The sequence below is a fragment of the Dermacentor variabilis genome, chromosome 7 (assembly GCF_050947875.1).
Source record: "Dermacentor variabilis isolate Ectoservices chromosome 7, ASM5094787v1, whole genome shotgun sequence".
NCBI lineage: Eukaryota > Metazoa > Arthropoda > Arachnida > Ixodida > Ixodidae > Dermacentor > Dermacentor variabilis.
The window spans coordinates 88,540,735-88,559,804 of record NC_134574.1 but is presented as its reverse complement, the minus strand read 5'-3'; the positions used below and the strand labels follow the sequence as shown (position 1 = coordinate 88,559,804).

At 52.6% G+C, this 19,070-nt stretch overlaps 1 protein-coding gene across 6 annotated transcripts in view; it reads right to left on the bottom strand.

The window, feature by feature from the left end:
- Pli (E3 ubiquitin-protein ligase pellino) overlaps window positions 1-19,070 on the bottom strand; it is a 123,347-nt gene that overhangs the window by 66,402 nt on the left and 37,875 nt on the right. The window contains exon 1 of one of the 6 annotated variants that reach the window (XM_075698777.1): window positions 17,220-17,628. The exons of 4 other annotated variants lie outside the window; for them this stretch is intronic. In XM_075698777.1, coding sequence (XP_075554892.1) covers window positions 17,220-17,575 — 356 coding nt within the window. In that variant the 5' untranslated portion in view covers window positions 17,576-17,628. Of the gene's footprint in view, window positions 1-17,219; window positions 17,629-19,070 lie in introns of those variants that run through there. One more of the 6 variants, XM_075698778.1, reaches the window with a different exon arrangement.

The following is a 19,070-nucleotide window of genomic DNA, read 5'->3' as shown; positions in this document are numbered from 1 at the left end:
AAAGAGAGCGACGCCAGGCTTCGCACGCTGGCGGCCTCTGCCTGAAGCTCTACGCAGCAGACGATACAGGGTTTCCCGGCTAAATTTAGCCAGAGTTTTTAAAAAATATGCCGATGCACGGTAAGACGACGCCATCAAATGCATGTTGCTGACTATTGTAAGGAGCAAGTTGCCATTTCTTGTATTCTGCTTAATTGCATAATTAGTCAAGATTAACCTTCGGAAGCAACGAAATTAGGCGGAAAATTCCCATTCGAAAGTTAAAAACTGTCTAATCGGACGTGTTGCAAAACGCTCTACAATTTTCTCATCGAAATTTTTAGCCTAATTTCGTTGCTTGCGAAGTTGGTTAATTAATCTTGACTAATTGTGTAATTAAGCAGAATAGAAAAGCATAGTGTGGCTTATTCTATACAACAGCCAGCAACATGCATTCGGTCGCGTCGTCTTAGCGTGCATCAGCACATTTTGAAACTCTGCTTAAAGTTAGCCGAGACACCATGTATAAAATAGAACGGCAGATTGGTCTGCGAGTCCCCGAATAAGAGATCCAGACTGTACACAAATCATTCCACTTGCACCGCCGCGCAGCTGTGACAATTTTAATATTCAAGTGATTGTCGACAGTTGGATTCTGTCTCTGACTTGTTTCAACTAATTCATTACGATTTTGTCTCTCTCTTATTGCAAAATCGTGAAGGTTAATCTATGTTGATCGCCACGCCTGTATCTGGGACTCGGTCAACAAGACATTACTTAAGCTATTACTGGAAAAAAAATTAAAAATTGCGAACGAGACTGAAAGAGAACGTGAATCAACAGTTCTCGGCGCGTCTCCAATGCGTTCGATAGCGAAAGTTCCTCCGTTCCAATCAACAAAACTCGATTGAGAAAAAGCGTCGTCGAGAGAGGTTCTGGCTTCGGGTCACGACTATACTAGGAGCAGAAGACTCGTTCGAGAAATAAATAAAAAGAAAAGAGAGAGAAAGAAACGCGACATGTTTATTAAGTACCGCTCACGAGTACCGACTGCGGATTTCGGGACGCCGAATTCGTTTACCTCGAGTGCTGCTGTCTCGGCGTTCGGAAGGAGTCTTTGTTTGCCAATATAATTCGGTTTGGACGCTCTCAAACAAAAGGACGTCGCGGCTGTCTCGGCAACCTCCACGACACTCGAGCCTAATTCGTCGAAGCCGTGCTAAGGAGAGAGAGAGAGAGAGAGAGAGAGAGAGAGAGAGAGGGGGGGGGAGGAGGGGAAGCTATCTTAACGCAAAAAGCAGCGGCACAGCGCGTTGTTCGGATGCGCGGACTTAGACAAACGAGCGCTCTCAGGGTTGACGAGATTACACCGTTCTGTTTACTCCCAAACGCGTTCAATAACGCGCTGCCATCGGCTTATACCGAGGCCGACTTTCACTGCACGTACACATTTTTTCTTTTCCTCTCGTGTTCAGAGACGTCAAACAAGTGGGTCACGCGCGACGTTGCGAAATGCGAAGCTCCTTTACGTAAGCATCGAGCGATTCAGGCTTCGCTCACGTTGCGGATAGCACACGTGTCACGCGCGCGTACTACAAAAATAAACATAAATTATTATTCGCTCGCAATATGTTAATTGCCCGGCGCTTTCTCTTCTTCTAATCTTAAAGTTCGGACGAAGTGCTTATAGGATGGCACCATGCGTAGCGTCCATAGCAAAAGACGGCAGTGCAAGGATTTTGAAATTCCAAACTTCGGAGACAACTAAGAAAACCGGAAAGAACATCCCAAACTGTATTTCAAACAACAATAAGAATCTTGTGGGACGGCATTCTGTAAGTGTCCATCTAGTGAACGCGTTCATTTGGTCTGATACTGAAGTACTGGATTGCTGGGGGCGGCTGTCCCCCCTCCCCACTTGACGCGTACCCCAGCTAGCCCAGCCAACCAGAACTTCAGCAGCAAACGAAATGTACGTGTCCACTACAGTCAGGTACAACTTTAGAAAAAAGGGGCCTTTACTCCTTCAAGGCGGATGCACACGAGCCTCCACCAATGGGCGCTCACTCTAGACTGACGTCACGAGCCCGACGGCCGCTGACCCCGCCGATGGAAAAGATGGCCACCCAGGCTTCGAACTGGGCCGAGTCGCGTCAGTAGTCGTGTGCTTCTGCCCCTCGTCAGAGTGAATTCCCAAACTGTTGGTGGTGGCCTATCATGCGGGAAATATTATTGGGAGCTTACGACGCAACATTCCTGCCACGTGCGTTTATTCTGAGCCGTGATTCGGCGACGAAAAATTGTAGCGAGCATCGCTGACGCTGCGCTATGCGAACTGGCGAGACTGCAGGCTCGCAAAAAAAAGAAAAGTGACAAGGAACGAAAAAAGAAACATCACATTCGTGAAGATTGTGAAAACTTAGCAAAAGGAAAACCTAATACAAATCTTATGCTATTTAAAACAAGGAGAACTTTTTTAAAACGATGGATGAAGCTTTTTTTTTCTATCTTTCCTTGCTCGGTCGTCTTCTCGACCCAGGTTTGTAATGATTTCGATAAATGCATGGTTTAACACGGTAGCGTTAAGGAGCTCGTGTCGCAGAAAAGCTGGTGTCGTCGGCGTTGGCCGTGAGCAATAAATTCCAGAAGGCACTTCATAAATAAAAAACAACTTGCAAGATGGGCTGGGTGGGAATCGAACCAGGGTCTCCGGAGTGTGAGCCGGAGACGCTACCACTCAGCCACGAGTTCTTTTTTTTTTTCTTTATTGCTCAGCCACGAGTTCGATGGCTCAAAGTAGGACAAAAGCGCCTCTAAGGCATGCGGTGTTGCCTTAGAAACGTGCCGTAGAAAGTCATACTGCGGTGTATATCGGTAATTATGAGCATGTACATTACAGAAGTCGCAGTTACACGAGTAGCGAAGTACGTTTCCGCTACATTTCTTCTGCCCTCCGCGCACACGCACAGCCATCTTGCTGCAAACACAGAAGACCCCCCTCCTCCTCCCAATGTACGGCGCTGCCCCGACAGGTGGTGCGCCACTCGCCCGCGCGACACGGCTCCTCTTTCCGCTCACAGCGCGATTCCTAGGTGCAGCGTTCGATGCGGGACGCCTCTGACGTGATCGCTGCGCCATAGAGCGTCTGGTAGGAAAGCGTCCCTTGCGATATGTGCCGTGCTACTGGCGAGGAGCCATGCGTCTGCGTGGTGCCCCCAAGCGAGATAGAGGACGATCCCACCGAGGCGTCAGCCCCATGATCGCGTCCGCCTTCATGGCGCGTCGCGGCCCGGCTGTCCGTGCCGATTACGACGTTTGGCTCGCGTAGATCGCTTCTCCCTCCGAGACACCGAGTTCTTTGGTTCGTTCCGCTTGCTCAGACGCACGTTTCGTCATTGTGTGACTCAAGAGCATGCCGAGCGAATGAGTGGGCGGTGCGAACGGGGTGCGATAACGCTATCGCGTTCCAGCGTTCCACTCTTGAAGGCGAAGCTTAAGCTTAAGCGTCCTCCATTTTTTTAAGTACTTGTTAAATAGCAACTGATTCAATTTAGACTCGGAAAACGAGTAGAGAATGTGCCGTGTACATGTAAACCAGCGCAAAAGCCATGCAGAGCTGCTCTTTCTTTTGTCCCTTGCAATGAAGCTACAAAGCAGACGACGCGCAGCAATGTAGAAGGCACGGGGTTATTTTTCTCTCGCGATCCGGCACGTGCTGTAGCATTCGAATCACGAGAGCTCTACCAAACGAGTCATCAAAATACAAAATTCTTTATACCGAGAATAACGCGCATTATGAGCACGGTTTTTTGAGCGGGACTACCTTAGTCGCGGAGGCAATCGGTTGTCGCGCTTCGGTGATCTGGGCGGGGGCCTCCCCTTTTTTTTATAACGTTGTGCCCGACTATAGGTGGACACTACCAGAATACCCACCCCCCGCAGATTATTTTTGTAGTAGTAGCAAATAATTTCCTATTTAACTCATTTTCGGCAGTTTTCAAACACTGACTAGACAACTCACTCACCAAACAAGTTTAATTTATTATTCCTGGTTGGTCTTCCTTTAAAGTAATGCATATACGGACGAATCTGAATACCGGCTGAGCCGTCCCCCTCTCCTTTTTTTTTCTTCCTTGTCTCTTCCTCGTTCCGTCAGCCGAATGAAAATGCAGATAAAGCAACTGATCGTTCGAGCGCTCGACAACAAAATGGCTTGGGGCAACAGCAACCATCGAGAATTACTAATGCGAAACGACCATACGCCCCATTACGCTAAAATCCGTCGGCGTGATCGAAAGGTGGCACCAAAAATTACCGACGGCGCAAAAGAGTAGCAACACGTCAGAAATGCTCGGACTTGACGTCAAATTTGTCCGGGAGGTTCCTGTAAACACAGTAAACTTAATGGCTTTGTAACAAGGTGAATTAATAACATCCACTGGCCTACGTGGTCTCTCTGCTTGGGTCACTAGGTACGTGCTCCTGCTCGCGATGTCGTCGGGGTGGTTTAAACCGCCATCGTTTTACTTCGGCAGCAACGCACGGTCGCAAGGGCTTCCACCTTGAAAGCGATCTGCGTTGGAGACGAGAGTGGGCCGACTGCTGATGGCTTCGTGTGCGCTGTTTTCGTTGCTTAATTCGCGTTGAAGCGAGAGGCAGCGCGACGGTCAATTCGCTCGCTGCTGCTGCCGCGCTTTCTCAATCCAGCGTTTTGACAGCGAGTATCTGCGGTCATCGAGCGAGATGTGTTCATGTTTACTTGTGCGCGCGGCACATCATGTTTGTAAAGTTAGTAAGCGAACGTGTAAACGTACACACGCACACACAAGTATATACGGCCAATAGAACTAGTATCCTTACTTCGTGCAACTGTCTACTAATTTGCTATCGCAAACGCTGCTTCGCCTTTCGAGCAAACCTGCAACTTTTTAATGACATCACTAATGTCATGCCACTGTCGTAATGCCGCCTTCGTCGTGCCATCGGCATCACTCTGTCTTCGCAATTGTAGTCACATAGTGCCGTCACTCAATCATGAATATGCCGCCCTTGTCATGCCGTCATCGTTTGTCGCTATCATGCCTCCATTGTCGTCGTGATGATGTCGTGGTCGTGTTATGGTGGCTCCGGTGTCGTCATGCGACTCACCATGCCGCCGTCGTCACGCCATCGACATTAATAGATGTTTTGTGATACAGTCGTCCCGGCATTGCCGCCACACACTTGCCGTCATCTGATAGTCCTCATGCCATGCTCATGCCATCGCCGTCATACAGTCCTCGTCATGCATTTTTGTCATACCGCGTCGGAATGCCATCGTGGTCGTTGCGTCGTCAACGCGGTAACTTCGACATCCGGCTCTCATCGTGCCGTCATCTTCGTCACAACGTTGTCACGCTCGTTTCCCCATCGTCATAACTTCAGTATCGTCATCCCATTGTCATGTCGTCGTCGTTGTACTGCCACCGTCGATCCGTCAACGTCATTCATTGTTCGTCATTCAATAGTGATTACATATGCTGCGTTTGTCAAGCCATCGTCGTCAATGCGTCGCCATCCCACAAACGCTGCCACATTGAATCCATTGCCATGCCGTCGTCGTCATCATGCCGTCCTGGTTGTGCCACTGTCGTCATTCCCGCCTCTTCGCCGGTTGTCCCACCGTCGCCGTCATCTCATTGTCCTGATGTCGTTGTCATCATGTTGTTGTCTAACGACGGCCGTCATGCCTCCATGCTCGTGAGCGACCTTGGCCAGCGGGTGTCAAAGCAAAGTGGTACGATATCGAAGCATACGGCATATAGTCGAAGCAAAGAAAGTCTGAGAATTGCCACTACACGTGGTAAATAAACGTGACTTCGGGAATACGGTATGTCGCTGCACTGTTCAATTGCTATTCGAATTACTCTCGACAATCATTGTGAGATGAGTTCTGCCGTAATTGTTTTATTCCTTGTACCTTTTCCTTGTTTCTCTCGTAGTTTGCCGATTTTCCAGACCGCTCTGACTTTTGAAATAGAAAGCTTTCTTTTTTTCTTACATTTATTACGAACGAGCGGTTAAATTAGATACACCTGCGCTAACCATTACCTATACGAACCAAACAAACTATACAACTATACAACAAACTATACGAACTATACGAACCTCGAATTAATTGGAACACCTATAAGGAGGCCGGGCACCGTCAGGCCCACTGCATGTGCTTCCAGCCCAAGGCTAATTCGAGCGTTAGCAACTAATAGAAAATAAAACAAAACAACCTTAAGACTAACGTACAAATTGCCTGCCCCTAAGGCAACCCCTAATCCCTCTGCAGCCAAAGTCGTCTGGAACGCCTTCTCGGATTTCATCCCACACTCGTATTTATTCTCTCATTTTCGAATTTACTTTCTCTTATTTTTTAATCATCCAATGGAGGCCGAGTACGGTTCCGAGGGACCTCTGGTTCGTTAACGAACGTTCTGCAGAAAAAAAAAAAAAACAGCTATACGGGCGGCGCATAAAACACGTCGTGACGAGTACAAAAAGGAATCGGAAAACCGAAGTGCGTCGTTTCCTTCTGCGAAAAATTAAGCTGCCCCCCCCCCCTCTAACAGCAGCTTAACTTTTTTCTCGCGGTCGTCTATTGACGCAAGCCCTGATCAATGTTATCGACGTTCGCCCCGTGGTCGTCTGGTCTCAACTACCATAAATCTGCCCCGCCCCCCCCCTCCCAAGGACCACTGTGCAAAACTCGAGAGAGGCGGCGCACGTTACTATTATCAATCGCACCGTTTAACTACACCGCTTACCGCTACGCTCCAGACGCGCCGCGTTCATCTCGGTGAGCCGCGGTACACGGCTCGTTCTATATGGCGGCCGTCGGGAGCTGAACCCTTTTCGATTTCACGACCACGTGTAAAAGGCCGGAAATTGGACGATACGTCAAACGCTTAATAAGGGTTTCCTGTCGCGTACGCGGTTCAGGTTGCTCGCGCACGTGATTGAACGGGTCGTTATTTTCCATTTTACAAATCGCCTCGGTTTTCGCCCTCTTTTAACCAATCAACGTCAAGTTCGCTCAGTCGCCTTCTCCAGCGCTTCTCGCCGTTTTTTCAAGAGAACCCGCTTCTCTTTTGTTTTTCTTCCGGTAGGGTCCGTCAAACACATAAATGGAAGAGCGACTAACCTCGCTAACCACCTACCTGTCCGTATTGTTGGTGGGGTGGATTGATAGATGCTATGAGCGAACCGTTTGATACGCACTGGTGGGTTCTGCCACCACGCTTTTTTTCATATTTTGCCTGATGTCCTACCTACCTTGAAAGAAAAGGAGAAACACACACAAAAATTTCCAGCATGAAACATTGTGAAACACTATTGGGAACCATATTTTTGTACGCCTCCGCCGTTTGTCACCAAACCTCCAATCAGTTCCTACTAATGTCTATCGCGGACATGTTTACTTTTGCCCCCTGCTATCCCTGAATCTAAGAGTTTCAAGGAGGGCAGAGGAGCCTAAGCCGATCGCTTGGTAGATATCTTCACCTTCCAATAAAACATGTTCCATCGCTTCCCTAGCCTTACCACAGGAGGTGGTAAAGCTAGGGAAACGCTCGCGCAGTTTGGTTTAGGCGCACGTCAACCTTAGGCGGTCAAAATGAATCCAGAGTCCCTCGCCGAACTGCGGCGTCCATCACTAGCCCACTGCGCAGTTTCGGGACCTTAAACCCGCACAATTTCAATACAACAAATGCGACAGCGGCCACGGCGCGCACTCTTCGTTCGAGACGAGCTCAGCTAGACACGTGGCGCATGTACGAGCCTCCCCCCAAGCCTCCCATCCGTTAAGAATGACACGTGTACCGGGCAAGTACGCGAGCGTGTCCGCGAAGACCTCGCGGGAGCGCACGCAAGCTGGGGTTTCGTCGTCGGTCACAGCACGTGCGCGCCATATGAGGATCGAGGGGGGGCGGGCTCGTGCACGGAAGCGGAAGGAAGCGACGAGCGCGCGCGCAGCCGCGTCGCGTACACGTTCACCACGGCACACCACACACCGCCACACACACACACACACACACACACGCACACACACACACACGTCCACTGCCGAGCCACCCGCGGCGCGACAACGCCCATGCGGTCCCCGACCGAGGCTGCTGCCACGCCCGGTAATAGACGCGCAAACGAGGCAGCGCGCTCCGGAAACCGCCACAATGATTGTCCGTGTCAGCAGAGAGAGAGAGAGAGAGCCGCCGATTGCGGTAATTAATCTTTTTTCACTTGCCGTGCAAGCGCTACGGAGGAAACGCTCCCATGCCTTCTCACCCCTCGTTCCCGAGCACAATCGTGAACGTCGCGTTTGTCGTCTCGAGCACTTTCGTGGCGCCTTTCCTCATTATTTATAATTTCAATTAAATGACGGTTCATTCTCCCTGCGCTTTCCTTAGCTTCCCTGGCCTCCAGTGCTTCCGTGCAGTTGTGACAATCACGTGTAATTCGTTTCCCGAAGTATGTATCTTTGGCGTATTCGCGTCAAGAAGGCTGATTCTTGGGCTAGTTGGTACGGTTTACTCGTAATGGCAAAGCCTTTAGCGCAATTCAAAAAAGACGGGGACGTGACAGAGACGTCCGGTAGCGCTGTCCTGTGTCTCTGTCACGTCCCTGTCTTTTTTTGAAATGCGCTAAAGCCTTTGCCATTATGAGTATTCGCGTCGTCCGGCATCGACGCGTTCATCCCGCGTCGCGGAGTACAACCAGCTACAACATTAGCAGGAACACGCACCACGGAGCGTTCGCTTTAAAGGGATGGCGTCCTACGATCAGTAACGCATCTATTGGATACGTGCCAAACTACGGGTACACGGGGTGACAACCGTTATCGAACGACACGACTTGGAACGCACGTGCAAGCGACCATCAGCACCGCATCGGCGAAACGAAAGGCTTAATTTCCTGGAACAATTCTCGCGGCAAAGCCCGCAGCACGTAAAATCCCTTTCCTACAAAAAGGTGTAGCCAGATCGGAAATTGGACGGCACGGCATCGGATGAAGTAAGACTGCTCTAGCAGGGCTCGCCATTCGTACTAAGCATATAAAATGAGCCGACGATGATGGTTCGAACGACACAACGCAAGGCTCAGCGCGGCACTTCGTCCAGGCTATACGTTCAAACGCTAGCGTGCCCTACAACAGCCACGTTGCTCTGCTAATCCCTATAGCTGCAGCGGTATACGTTCCGTGTATAAAGGAGAATGCGATGCCGATCCTGCAGCTGGATAGTAAATTGGGTCATCTTCGCACAACGGAACACCTGTTCCCGTTGCTGTATACAGCCCACGCGCAACGAACACCAAATTTGACCCCAAAAATGATAGGTCCACGACAAGGCTCAAGTGAAACAGCCCGTAGCCCACGCTTTAACGGTTTCTGCGGATTTCCGCCTCGGCTATAAGTCTCGACGCGTGCATCATTATCCTTGTACACACAATTGAGTCTGAACGGTCATTGAACTTCGAGTTCAATAAGCGAGAACGTCACACCACGACAACCAACGCGTCGTCGTTGGCTGCATGCTTCACGTTACATAACTGAATACGCCAGAACTTGACCTTGCAAGCAATATGCGCACCCGTGGTTATAGAGTAACAGCGGTGTGTTCGCGTCGCTAATTGCTAGATATAGTATAACTATACGTATACATAACTCTTCCAACCACGCCTTCCTGCAGGGTTCTTTAACAAACAGCGAACACCGCAGTGACGACCGCATACAACCGCAGTCGTAACAAAATCCGCCGGGCAATCCAATAACGGCGGGTACGCAGCCATTTGCGCGCGCAAGACGCGCATATATACGGGCCCGTTGCCACGCGCGCTGTTGTTCCCGCTCTCGGGCCACGCTGAGCAGGCACGGGGCGAAGCGCGCGTGTGTGCGTGTCGACGATTTGCGCACTTCTTTTTAGAGCGCAGCTCTTTGGCGTCCGTTCCTGGGTTTCGCGTCGTCGTCGGCGTTGTCATCGGCCTCGTAACCAGCTCCGCCCCCCCTTTCATCCCCCCAGCGCTAGCAGCGACCGACTGATACCGCTGGATGCCGCTGACGCCGCTAGAGAGTCAAGATAACGTGACTGCATAGAACACCGTCGCCGCCATGCAGAAAGAGTATCAGTCAAAGGCATCAGTCAGTCGCTGCTATCTCTTCCCTCCTCCCTTTATCGTGTTGTCCGCTTGCTGCGCGCGCTTCTGCCCCCATCGTTTGCCGCTGGGTGTACACGCCGCCCCCCTCCGCTTCCGCTTACTGCTGGTTGCTTCCTTCATGACTGTCAAGAACTGTTAGTGGAGTCTTTGTTAAAGGAATACGTGTGAAAAATAAAAAAAAAATTCTGTGATAGCGCATACATGTGTTGCTCGATTTCTTTGCCTCAATCTATCCAAAAGGTGAAACAGCTTATTTGCTGCGCTCAAATTTCGCATTAGGAAGTAACGTAATCGTCGGGAATTTTTTTTTTAACGCGATAGCGTTAAGGAGCTCGTGTCGCAGAAAAGCCGGTGTCGTCGGCGTCGGTGTCCGCGGCGTTGGCCGTGAGCGATAAATCACGGCAGGCACTTCATAAATGAAAAGCAACTTCCAAGATGGGCTGGGTGGGAATCGAACCAGGGTCTCCGGAGTGTGAGACGGAGACGTTACCACTGAGCCACGAGTTCGATGCTTCAAAGCGGTACAAAAGCGCCTCTAGTGAACGCGCTGTTTCTAAGGCTCAGGCGTGCGTTGCTTGCTCAGGCGCACATTTCGTTGTCGCGCCGACCGCTGCGTTGCTCGACGCTCACCGCGTCCGATGCGGGGCGCGTAGTCGCTGCGCCGTAGCCCATTGTCTTACACCCCTTGGCGGGTGGCCGGGAACGCTGTCGCGTTCCACTCTTGAAGGCGAAGCTTAAGCGTCCTCCAATTTTTTTTTTATTAACAATGTATGGCCTGTACAGAAAATTACACAAGGAAATATGGACAGAAGCAGCACGTCTCGTCAATCTTCCCCGCGTCTGCATTCACTTCACTCTCAAGTGCTTAATCCAGAAAATGAATCGAGTGGCCCAGCAGCGAGTATTCAATAATCTGCTATGCAGCTACACCAGGGCGCACCGGCCGCGGTACCGATCGAACGCTTTCGTCGACTGCAACTGAGCACTGGGGAAGCGATATACAAATCCCCCTCGCGGGACGGACGGACAATGGGGTCACAGTAGCTCGCAATAAGAAACACGGGGGCTACAATGGGCCAACAGTTGCCCCGACGGCAGGGACCTGGGAGGGGAAAGAGCGAGGAGACGATCTAGCCGAGCGAGTCGTAATGCCTCTGCCCTCTACAAGCCTGCGTGTAGCAGCAGCAGCGCGAGAATCGGGGTCACACACGCTCAAATTATGCAAACGCGGCGCGCGCGAGCCGCGCTTGCGCAAATCGCGCGACGCGTCCAACGCAAGCGCAAAACGAAACCACCCCCTCTGGCTCGCGCCTTGTTTTCTTTCTTTCCGCCGCGTCATGACGCGCCCGCAGCCGCGTCGGCGGATCGCACGCGTCCCCGCTCGGAGCGCAACGGCACGACACGCGTGCGTGGGCGGGTAGGTGAGCACGCGTCCGCGCGTAATCGCGCTAATAGGGAGGACAGACACCGCAGCCACCGCCGTCTCGAACGTGCGACGCCGGTACGCGGGCCGACCGACCGCCTCGAGAACGAAGGTTGCCCCCCCCCCCCCGGGGGGGGGGGCAGAGCGAACTATACTCCATAGAGAGAGGGTGCGCGTGTGTATGTAACAAGGTGGCCTAACATCGGCTCATCGATTGGAGTTGCCTCATGAGCCCGATGGACACGCGTGCCGTTACCCTAATACTGCGGACTTCACCCCGTAACGTCTGGCTGTCTTTTCATACTGCGTCGCGTCGTTCTCGAGGGCTACAATAGGACTGCATGCACGTGCGGTTGACAAGGGGGGGTGGCGGTGGAAGACGATCCTGCATTCTCCCACCCCCCTTTTCTTTTTTTTTTAATACGAAGCATTCTTTGCCTCATTCTTCGTACTTCGCAGCAAGTATGTCACTGTCTCGCCTAGGTTTAAGGAATGCGTGACTAGAACCTGGCAGAATAGAACCTCTGCTGTTTTTTTTTTTCTTCTTATTGACTACGCCACGACCGCACGCACACTTCCCTCGTTCTTAAGGCGGACAGCCCTTTTCACGTTCTCGGCGCGAGCGCCACGTGCCACTCGCTCGTCTCCTCTCCTCGCGTCCGTGACAGCTCGCGCTTTGAGGCGTCGCCGCACAAACTGCGGGACAGGCCCACCTTCCTCGTAGCAGTTTACGCTAAGCGGAAACTGCGCGACGTTGTACCAACTTCATGATGTGCCCAAGTTGGTCACGTTTTGGAACTCATTCGCCGCAGTACGAATGCCATAGTCGTTTCAACTTACACCCCGTCTCACAGCCACAGGGACGTACGATTATCGTACAACATGCAGTTGCTGATTACCTCACAATCCATGTTTCCCTCGTTTACGCTCGTCCGCTACCCGTCTGTAACTAGAACCCGGCATTCGTCACCTTCCACGTTCGCGTCGAATGGAAGGCGTAGAAACAACGGCTTCCCTGCCGCACGATCGTCTTCGACGTGACCGTTGTCACGCCCGCACACAAACCACTCAACTTACACAAACACGTCGGTTCATCTGGTAACGGTTTGCGCAACCCCAAATAATGCTGGTCAGCCAGGCACCTGCAAAATGCTTCGCACGGCATCGATTCCCAGAGTGCGTGGGATCCGCACAATCTTTTTCCGTTCCTCTCTCCCTCTCTCTCTCTTGTGTGTGCGTGCGCGAAATGCAATCGTCAGAGGCAACATGGCACCGCTGTGTTGTCCAATCTGCGTTGGTACGAAATACTTGCGACGTGGGATGGGGACACACTGCGTCGGCTATTTTCGCTCCACTGCGCAGAGGCATCACAGCCGCATCGACAACGGCACACGCATGCGCTGCACCTAACGCACACAACAAAGGCGCACTCGACGAACGCAGTCTCCATAATATCGGCTTACGCGTTCCATACTGAGCATTTGCGCAAGCGTGACCGAGTGCGACGACCCCGCTACAAGCCGTCCGACAAACAGAGAGTTCCAGTATTACTGTTCACGCCGAAACACAGGTGACGTAGTCAGGTGCGGTGGTCGCGGCATCGTGTGGTGGTTTGCTGAACCACAACTCATCGGTGCGGCGACACGTATGCCAAATATTTTTAGGATGCTTGGGCAGTGTTCGGGGAAAAAAAAAAGGAGGGAGGGGCGGAGGCTCAAAACTAGCTTGCATTGATCGCCAGAACTGGAGTCTGGAGCTAACGCTTTTTAAGCATGGTACAATGTTAGGATTACTTTCCCTCAATTCGATTCCTTTCTTATAATTCATGGCGCTGACAATGGCAGGGGAGTGCCGCCCGGACCACTGATGAAGCTCTAAAAGGGGGAAAAAATGAAATAGAATCGTAGCATATCATCCCAGTCCAAATTGCATGACGCCACGAGGTAGTAGCTGCTAGTACAGGAACTCAATTACTCTATTTTTTTTTTCTCTCTCTCTCTCTAGAGATCCAGCTGACGGTACAGTGTGACGTTTATGACACCCCACCCCCCCACCCCCAGCGCAAGCCTAATTCAGCAAAGGTTTGCCACAGCTCCTCAACGTGACCTTTTCGGTGTCCGTTCAAACACGACACTGCCGGCAGCCTGAGTTGGGATATCCACGGTCGCAGGGCCGGCGGGCGGGCGCTGGGGCGCCACTGCAAGCGCTGGGGTAATTGCGGTCCGACTGGTAATCAAAGCGACGACGGCGGTGACTGCAACAACGACGACGACGAAAGGTTTCCTTCACATACCTCGCTTCGTCAATTCTTACCGCCGCGAGCGCTAACGGCACTGCGTGTGCACTCAAGCATCCACACTATGCACGATCCTTCCTCGCGCATTACGGCACACAGCCGAACTGAGAAGGCGAGCAGACGCCGCCCACTGGACCGACATCGATGGCCAGTCGGGAACGGCTTGCTCGCAAAGTTCGGTTGCCAGAGCACTCGAACGTTCGAGTGCGTTCCGATTAAAAAACCAACCGCGAAGCAAGCACACTGGGGCGAGCCCACTGAGCAGCTATAAGGCCGTGTGGTGGACCGACTACCGGGGACCAAAAAAAAAAAAAAAGAAGAAAAAGGCAAAATGGGGTGGCTTCACGGAGAGCTGGCTTACGAATACTAACGGCATGATGTAGTGCTCTGTTCTATGTAGTTCATTTCCTTCCCCCATGGTACCGGTACAGACCACCACGGTGCACGCGTTGTCTTCTTACGTGCTGTTTAAAGGTTCTTAATAAAAAATTTAGACGCAGCTTTGCCACGGTTGCTTCAATAGTGCGTTATTATACTTACAAGCAACTTAGCCAAAGTGAAATTTCGTTGCATTCGCCCTTTAGCCTATTCGCAAACGGTCGTCAGAAGCATCCTACTTCTAAGACATGGCATCATCGAAAATAAGACTACTCGTACCGCTGGAACGTACACAATGGAAACCTCTCGGACCCTGGAACCTATGTGCCCGAATCCATTGTTCAAATAAAGTTGACTCTCTCTCTCTCTCCCTCTCTCTCAAGCTTGGGTGCGTTGTTCGTACGACACTCAAGCCGATGACAACATAAGCATACAGCGGCAGATTAGGCCGCCGTCAAGGTCGAAGACAACTTGGAATACGTGCGCCAAACCAATCACGCTCACTTCCGTGGTGGCACGGCAGAGGCGACCTTTTTTCAATATCGCCATGTCTCTCGGGAATCCGTTTGGAAGCCCGAAGGCCGAGAAAGCGGGCGTCTCTACAGCGCGGTTTTCGTGGCGGAACTTGTGCTGACCTCTTATTAGTCGCAAAGCGTATAGAGAGCGGCCACAGCTCCCCGGTCCACGTCGACCACCACTCCATCGAACTCTGACGCCGCGAAAATGAGAAAAAGAAAGAACAACCCGGAAGCCGTATAGCGACAATGGCGCGACGCGACCGGCATGACCGATGCCGCAGTCGGTCGCCGCAACGAGCACGTGGTGCGGAAAACACGTCGCGCGCTAGCTGGCTGTACAGCGCATATCACGTAACGATGGCCGCTTCGCCGTTAATGTGACGCCAATCGTTTTCTCCTTTTCTTTTTCAACTCTGTGCGCTTAACGTCATACATGCAATGGCGTTGGGAAAGGCCGCGGCGCGCCCTTGCCAAACGAGAAGCCCGGGCAAGGAAGGGGGGTTTAGCGTCACCGTCGAGATGAGCCGGCGGAGAGGCAGGGCGGTTGCAACAGGGCGCCGCAGCAACAGCAGCTGCGAGCGACGAACCGCGAAGAACGAACGCATGCGCGACAATGGGCGGCAACAGCAGCGCGCGAAAAAAAAAGTGGATGACAAGTGACGCGCACGCCCCATATGCGCTACATGGTTGCCGGGGCAGTATAGTTCACTGCGCACACGACCGCAGCTGCCTCCACCGGTGTTAAGGCGATGAAAGTATTCTCTCAAAAACACCATTTCCACTTATTTGGCAAACAAAGGCCGATCATTACAGGCTATATGACAACGAAGGCCAACGTGTCCCTCTTTCGAATTCTGCGCCCAAATGCCGACGTCACCGATTTCGAAGTGGCATTTTTTCTCGCATTTGGCACGCTCTGGCGCGGAGAAAGTCTTTGAACCTCGTTAGGGTTCGGTTGCTTTAGAGTGCAATGCAGTCACATACAAAGAAACGAACGAGTAGACGCTGTCGCTGACGTTACGGCGCTCTGCTGGTGTGGAAACTTCAGGGCGACCTCGCCACCTGTCTCTCGTGTTCGCGTCTCTCTCTCTCCTCTACCCTCCCCCTAACGAACCTCATCTCGAGCTAAGAAGCGAGAACGTCGCATGGTTTTTCGTCAGTCTCCGCGCTTGATGCAAATTATAAAGGAACACCAAAGAACAAAATTACTGGAGCCGTATTGGCAAACTGCCTTTTTACACCGCGAGAACAGGCTTGCTCATAAGCCAGAGAACACGCGAAAAGAACGAAAGCGCGCAGGCGACGCCAGCTTAAATGTATCCGCACTAGTTCGCAGTGGCGTCATGAATTTGGACGCCCTCTGCTCGGGCCTAGTTAACTGTTTATCGCTGCAAATGGACCACATTATGCTCTGAAGATCGGACGTGGTACATTTCGGGAACATTTACCTGAGCTAACGCGGCCAAAATACGGCAAAAACAAAACAAAAACACTGAATTCGGTAACGTCGCACTGACGTACTGGCGCTGCTGCTTCGACGAAAAAAAAAGATCAAGAAATTGTACTTCGACCATTTCCTCTTCTAATAATCAAACTATAATCACGAAATTGATATTTCAGAGAATACACGCTATCGGTTTCGTATAAATGACGATCGAACGCTGCCTGCAAGGCGACGAGTGTCGGTGTCGAACTTTCGTCAAACGCGTAGAGGCAGGCCTACGAACTACAGAAGTGAGAAGCCCGCAGGTCGCGCATGCGCAGTGAGGATTCGAAGAGCAAGAACATCAAAGACAAAGAGCGTGGGTAAGCCGTTACCAAATCCAGCAAAGCCCGACGACAAAGCGGAACCCGGCTCGAATGGCTTTGAACGCGATGATCCAACGAACTCAAAAGAAGAAAAATCAAATTACACCACAGCACAACAACCGGCATCCATACACTACTCCGTAGTTGAAACGGACAGACCACCAGTCTCGTAAGTTACGGCAGTTGGTAGAGAAAGACACAAGGCGTAGGAAACAATACAATGAAGAGCAGACAGCCCGACTATTTACAAGTGCGCGCGGCAGTATAGGGGCGCCTGCCTGCAATAACACTGGTAAACTTGTGCGCTCACCGCGGCACATCACCCCTCGATGAGAAACGAATGAAAGGAAATTACCGGCGCGCATTATTCGGCAGGAGTGCCCCTTGGGGGGCAGGGCTTACCTCCACCAGCTCATTCGATTTTTAAGGAACGACCTTTCGCTCTCACACGACGCCCGCTAAAGCAGAAAAATGGGTAGCGTGCGCACATTTCACTCCGCCGCAGATCACCGACATGTCTGACTAAGCTAAACTCAGTCAGCTGACGAAACGCCCAACTGAACAAATACAAGTCCGACAGACAGTGCGGCAAACAAACGTATACAAATGACCATGCAGCATGTCTCCGCCCCCTTACCGGTTCCTTGTAGACGGGCGCCGGATCCTTGTACGTGGGCCGGAGAGAACCACGGCGAACGACGCGACTGCCGTCGCCGACGCCGCCTTCCAGGCCGTCTTCCGGGTAGTCCCCCGAAGCAGACAGGTCGCCCAGGCCGCTGCCGACGTCCTCTCCCAAGTCAGAGGACGGCGTCGCCGAGGGTTGCCTTGGCGTCGGCGAGGATCCCCCGCTCCCTCCTCCCCCAGCGGTCTCCTCAGAGGACGCGAGCGGGCCACTTGCAATTCCACCAACCGACCGGGCCTTCTCCGCAGCGGAAGACGACGTCGCCTTTGAGCCGGAGTCCCCGGAGGCCTCGCCCTTAACTCCGGCGCCATGGGTCCTCTTCCGCTTGACCACGTGCCTCCAGAAGATCTGCAGCACGGCTCCGAGGAAGAAGAAGACGCTGGTGACCAGGGCCACCAGCCCTTCCCACATGGGCCGCGCGGCGGCGCGCAGTTCCGCGGCCGCCGACGGCGGCGCGACGGCCGTCCCTTGGCGATCCAGGGCAGCGGCCGGGGTCGGCGTCTTGCGGTCGCGGGACTGTCGGCGCGGCCTGCCGGTCGAGTTGGGCGACGTGCCCGGATTGCAGCACGCACGCGAGCGGCGCCTCTCGGACCTCGGTGTAGTAGGGGCGGCCGGCTGGAAGTTGGGGTTCCAGTCCACGGTCTTCCGGTGCGGCTGCGGCGACGACGACGACGACGTGGCGACAGCCGGTGCGCGTGGGGACCACAGCTTGGGTCGTCGGGGACGTACACTTCCAGCGCTGAGGACAGCAGCGGCTAGAAGCACTAACGCGCCGACTCGGGGAGGCCGCGGGACGGTTTACGTTACGCCTTCGCAGGAGGATGCGAGGGCGACTCCACAGAAGATGATGCGGGGCTGCGGAAACTACGGCACAAACATTCGGTCTCAGAGTCGGCGTACCAGACCCGCTGTACGTGTTTTGCGGGTATACAGTTCGTTATCAGGTTCCCGAATTTGCGCCAGGCAGCGCACTGTTACAGATGCTGAAAACGTCGGCGTGACGATGGGGTGCAGCGAGGGCTTCAACGAGTGTGCCGATCAAGCGACTGGTCCCTGGCACTTCTGATTATGACAGTAACGAATAAGGAAATCTAGAAATGCACTGAGTAGGCGTATAGCTGGATAGACACGAGTGGGCAAGTTGCTGGCAATCTCGTACTCCGGGAAGTCACGGCCTCTACGTCATAAGCAGTCACAAAGAACGCGCACAGAAGAGAGTCGAGGCGGCGTGAGCAGGCGCCAGAGTTGCCCAGTGCGCTAGCACTAGTCAAAAATGTAGTTCCTCCTTCCAGCAAGGTGAAGTCGTCAGCCGCCCGAAGAGTCCGGTTGGGTCTACTAAGAGGCTCTAACTGCGCCAGACTGGCCACGTGCGTGCGGTACGCAGCTCAGCACGTTAGTGTCACTCCGCTGCTTGCGTAACTGTCTTCTGCGTGCTCACGATTTCGTCCTCTCAACAAAAGAAAGGATTGTGCAGGTCAAACTACCGGCGAAGTGTCGACAGCCGACAGTCAGGAAGGGCCACAGCTTTGCTTGCCCCCAAAGGTCTTCCGTCACGCGAAATGTCAATGACGCAATGCGCGACACCTCAACAGAACGTCATTAAATGCAGCAGTTGGACGTCAGCAAAGAAGTCCAGAAGTCCAACGTAGGCGCTGAACCACCTAGGCGACACGGGCCACTTATCAGACCGAAACGATATTCTTTGAGCGGCGTTTGTAAGTTTCCAGATGCATACCCTCAGTGTCTTCGACTTGCCGTACTTCCGTTTTCAAGCAGCGGGACACGTTCGGTGGAGTCGATCAAGCA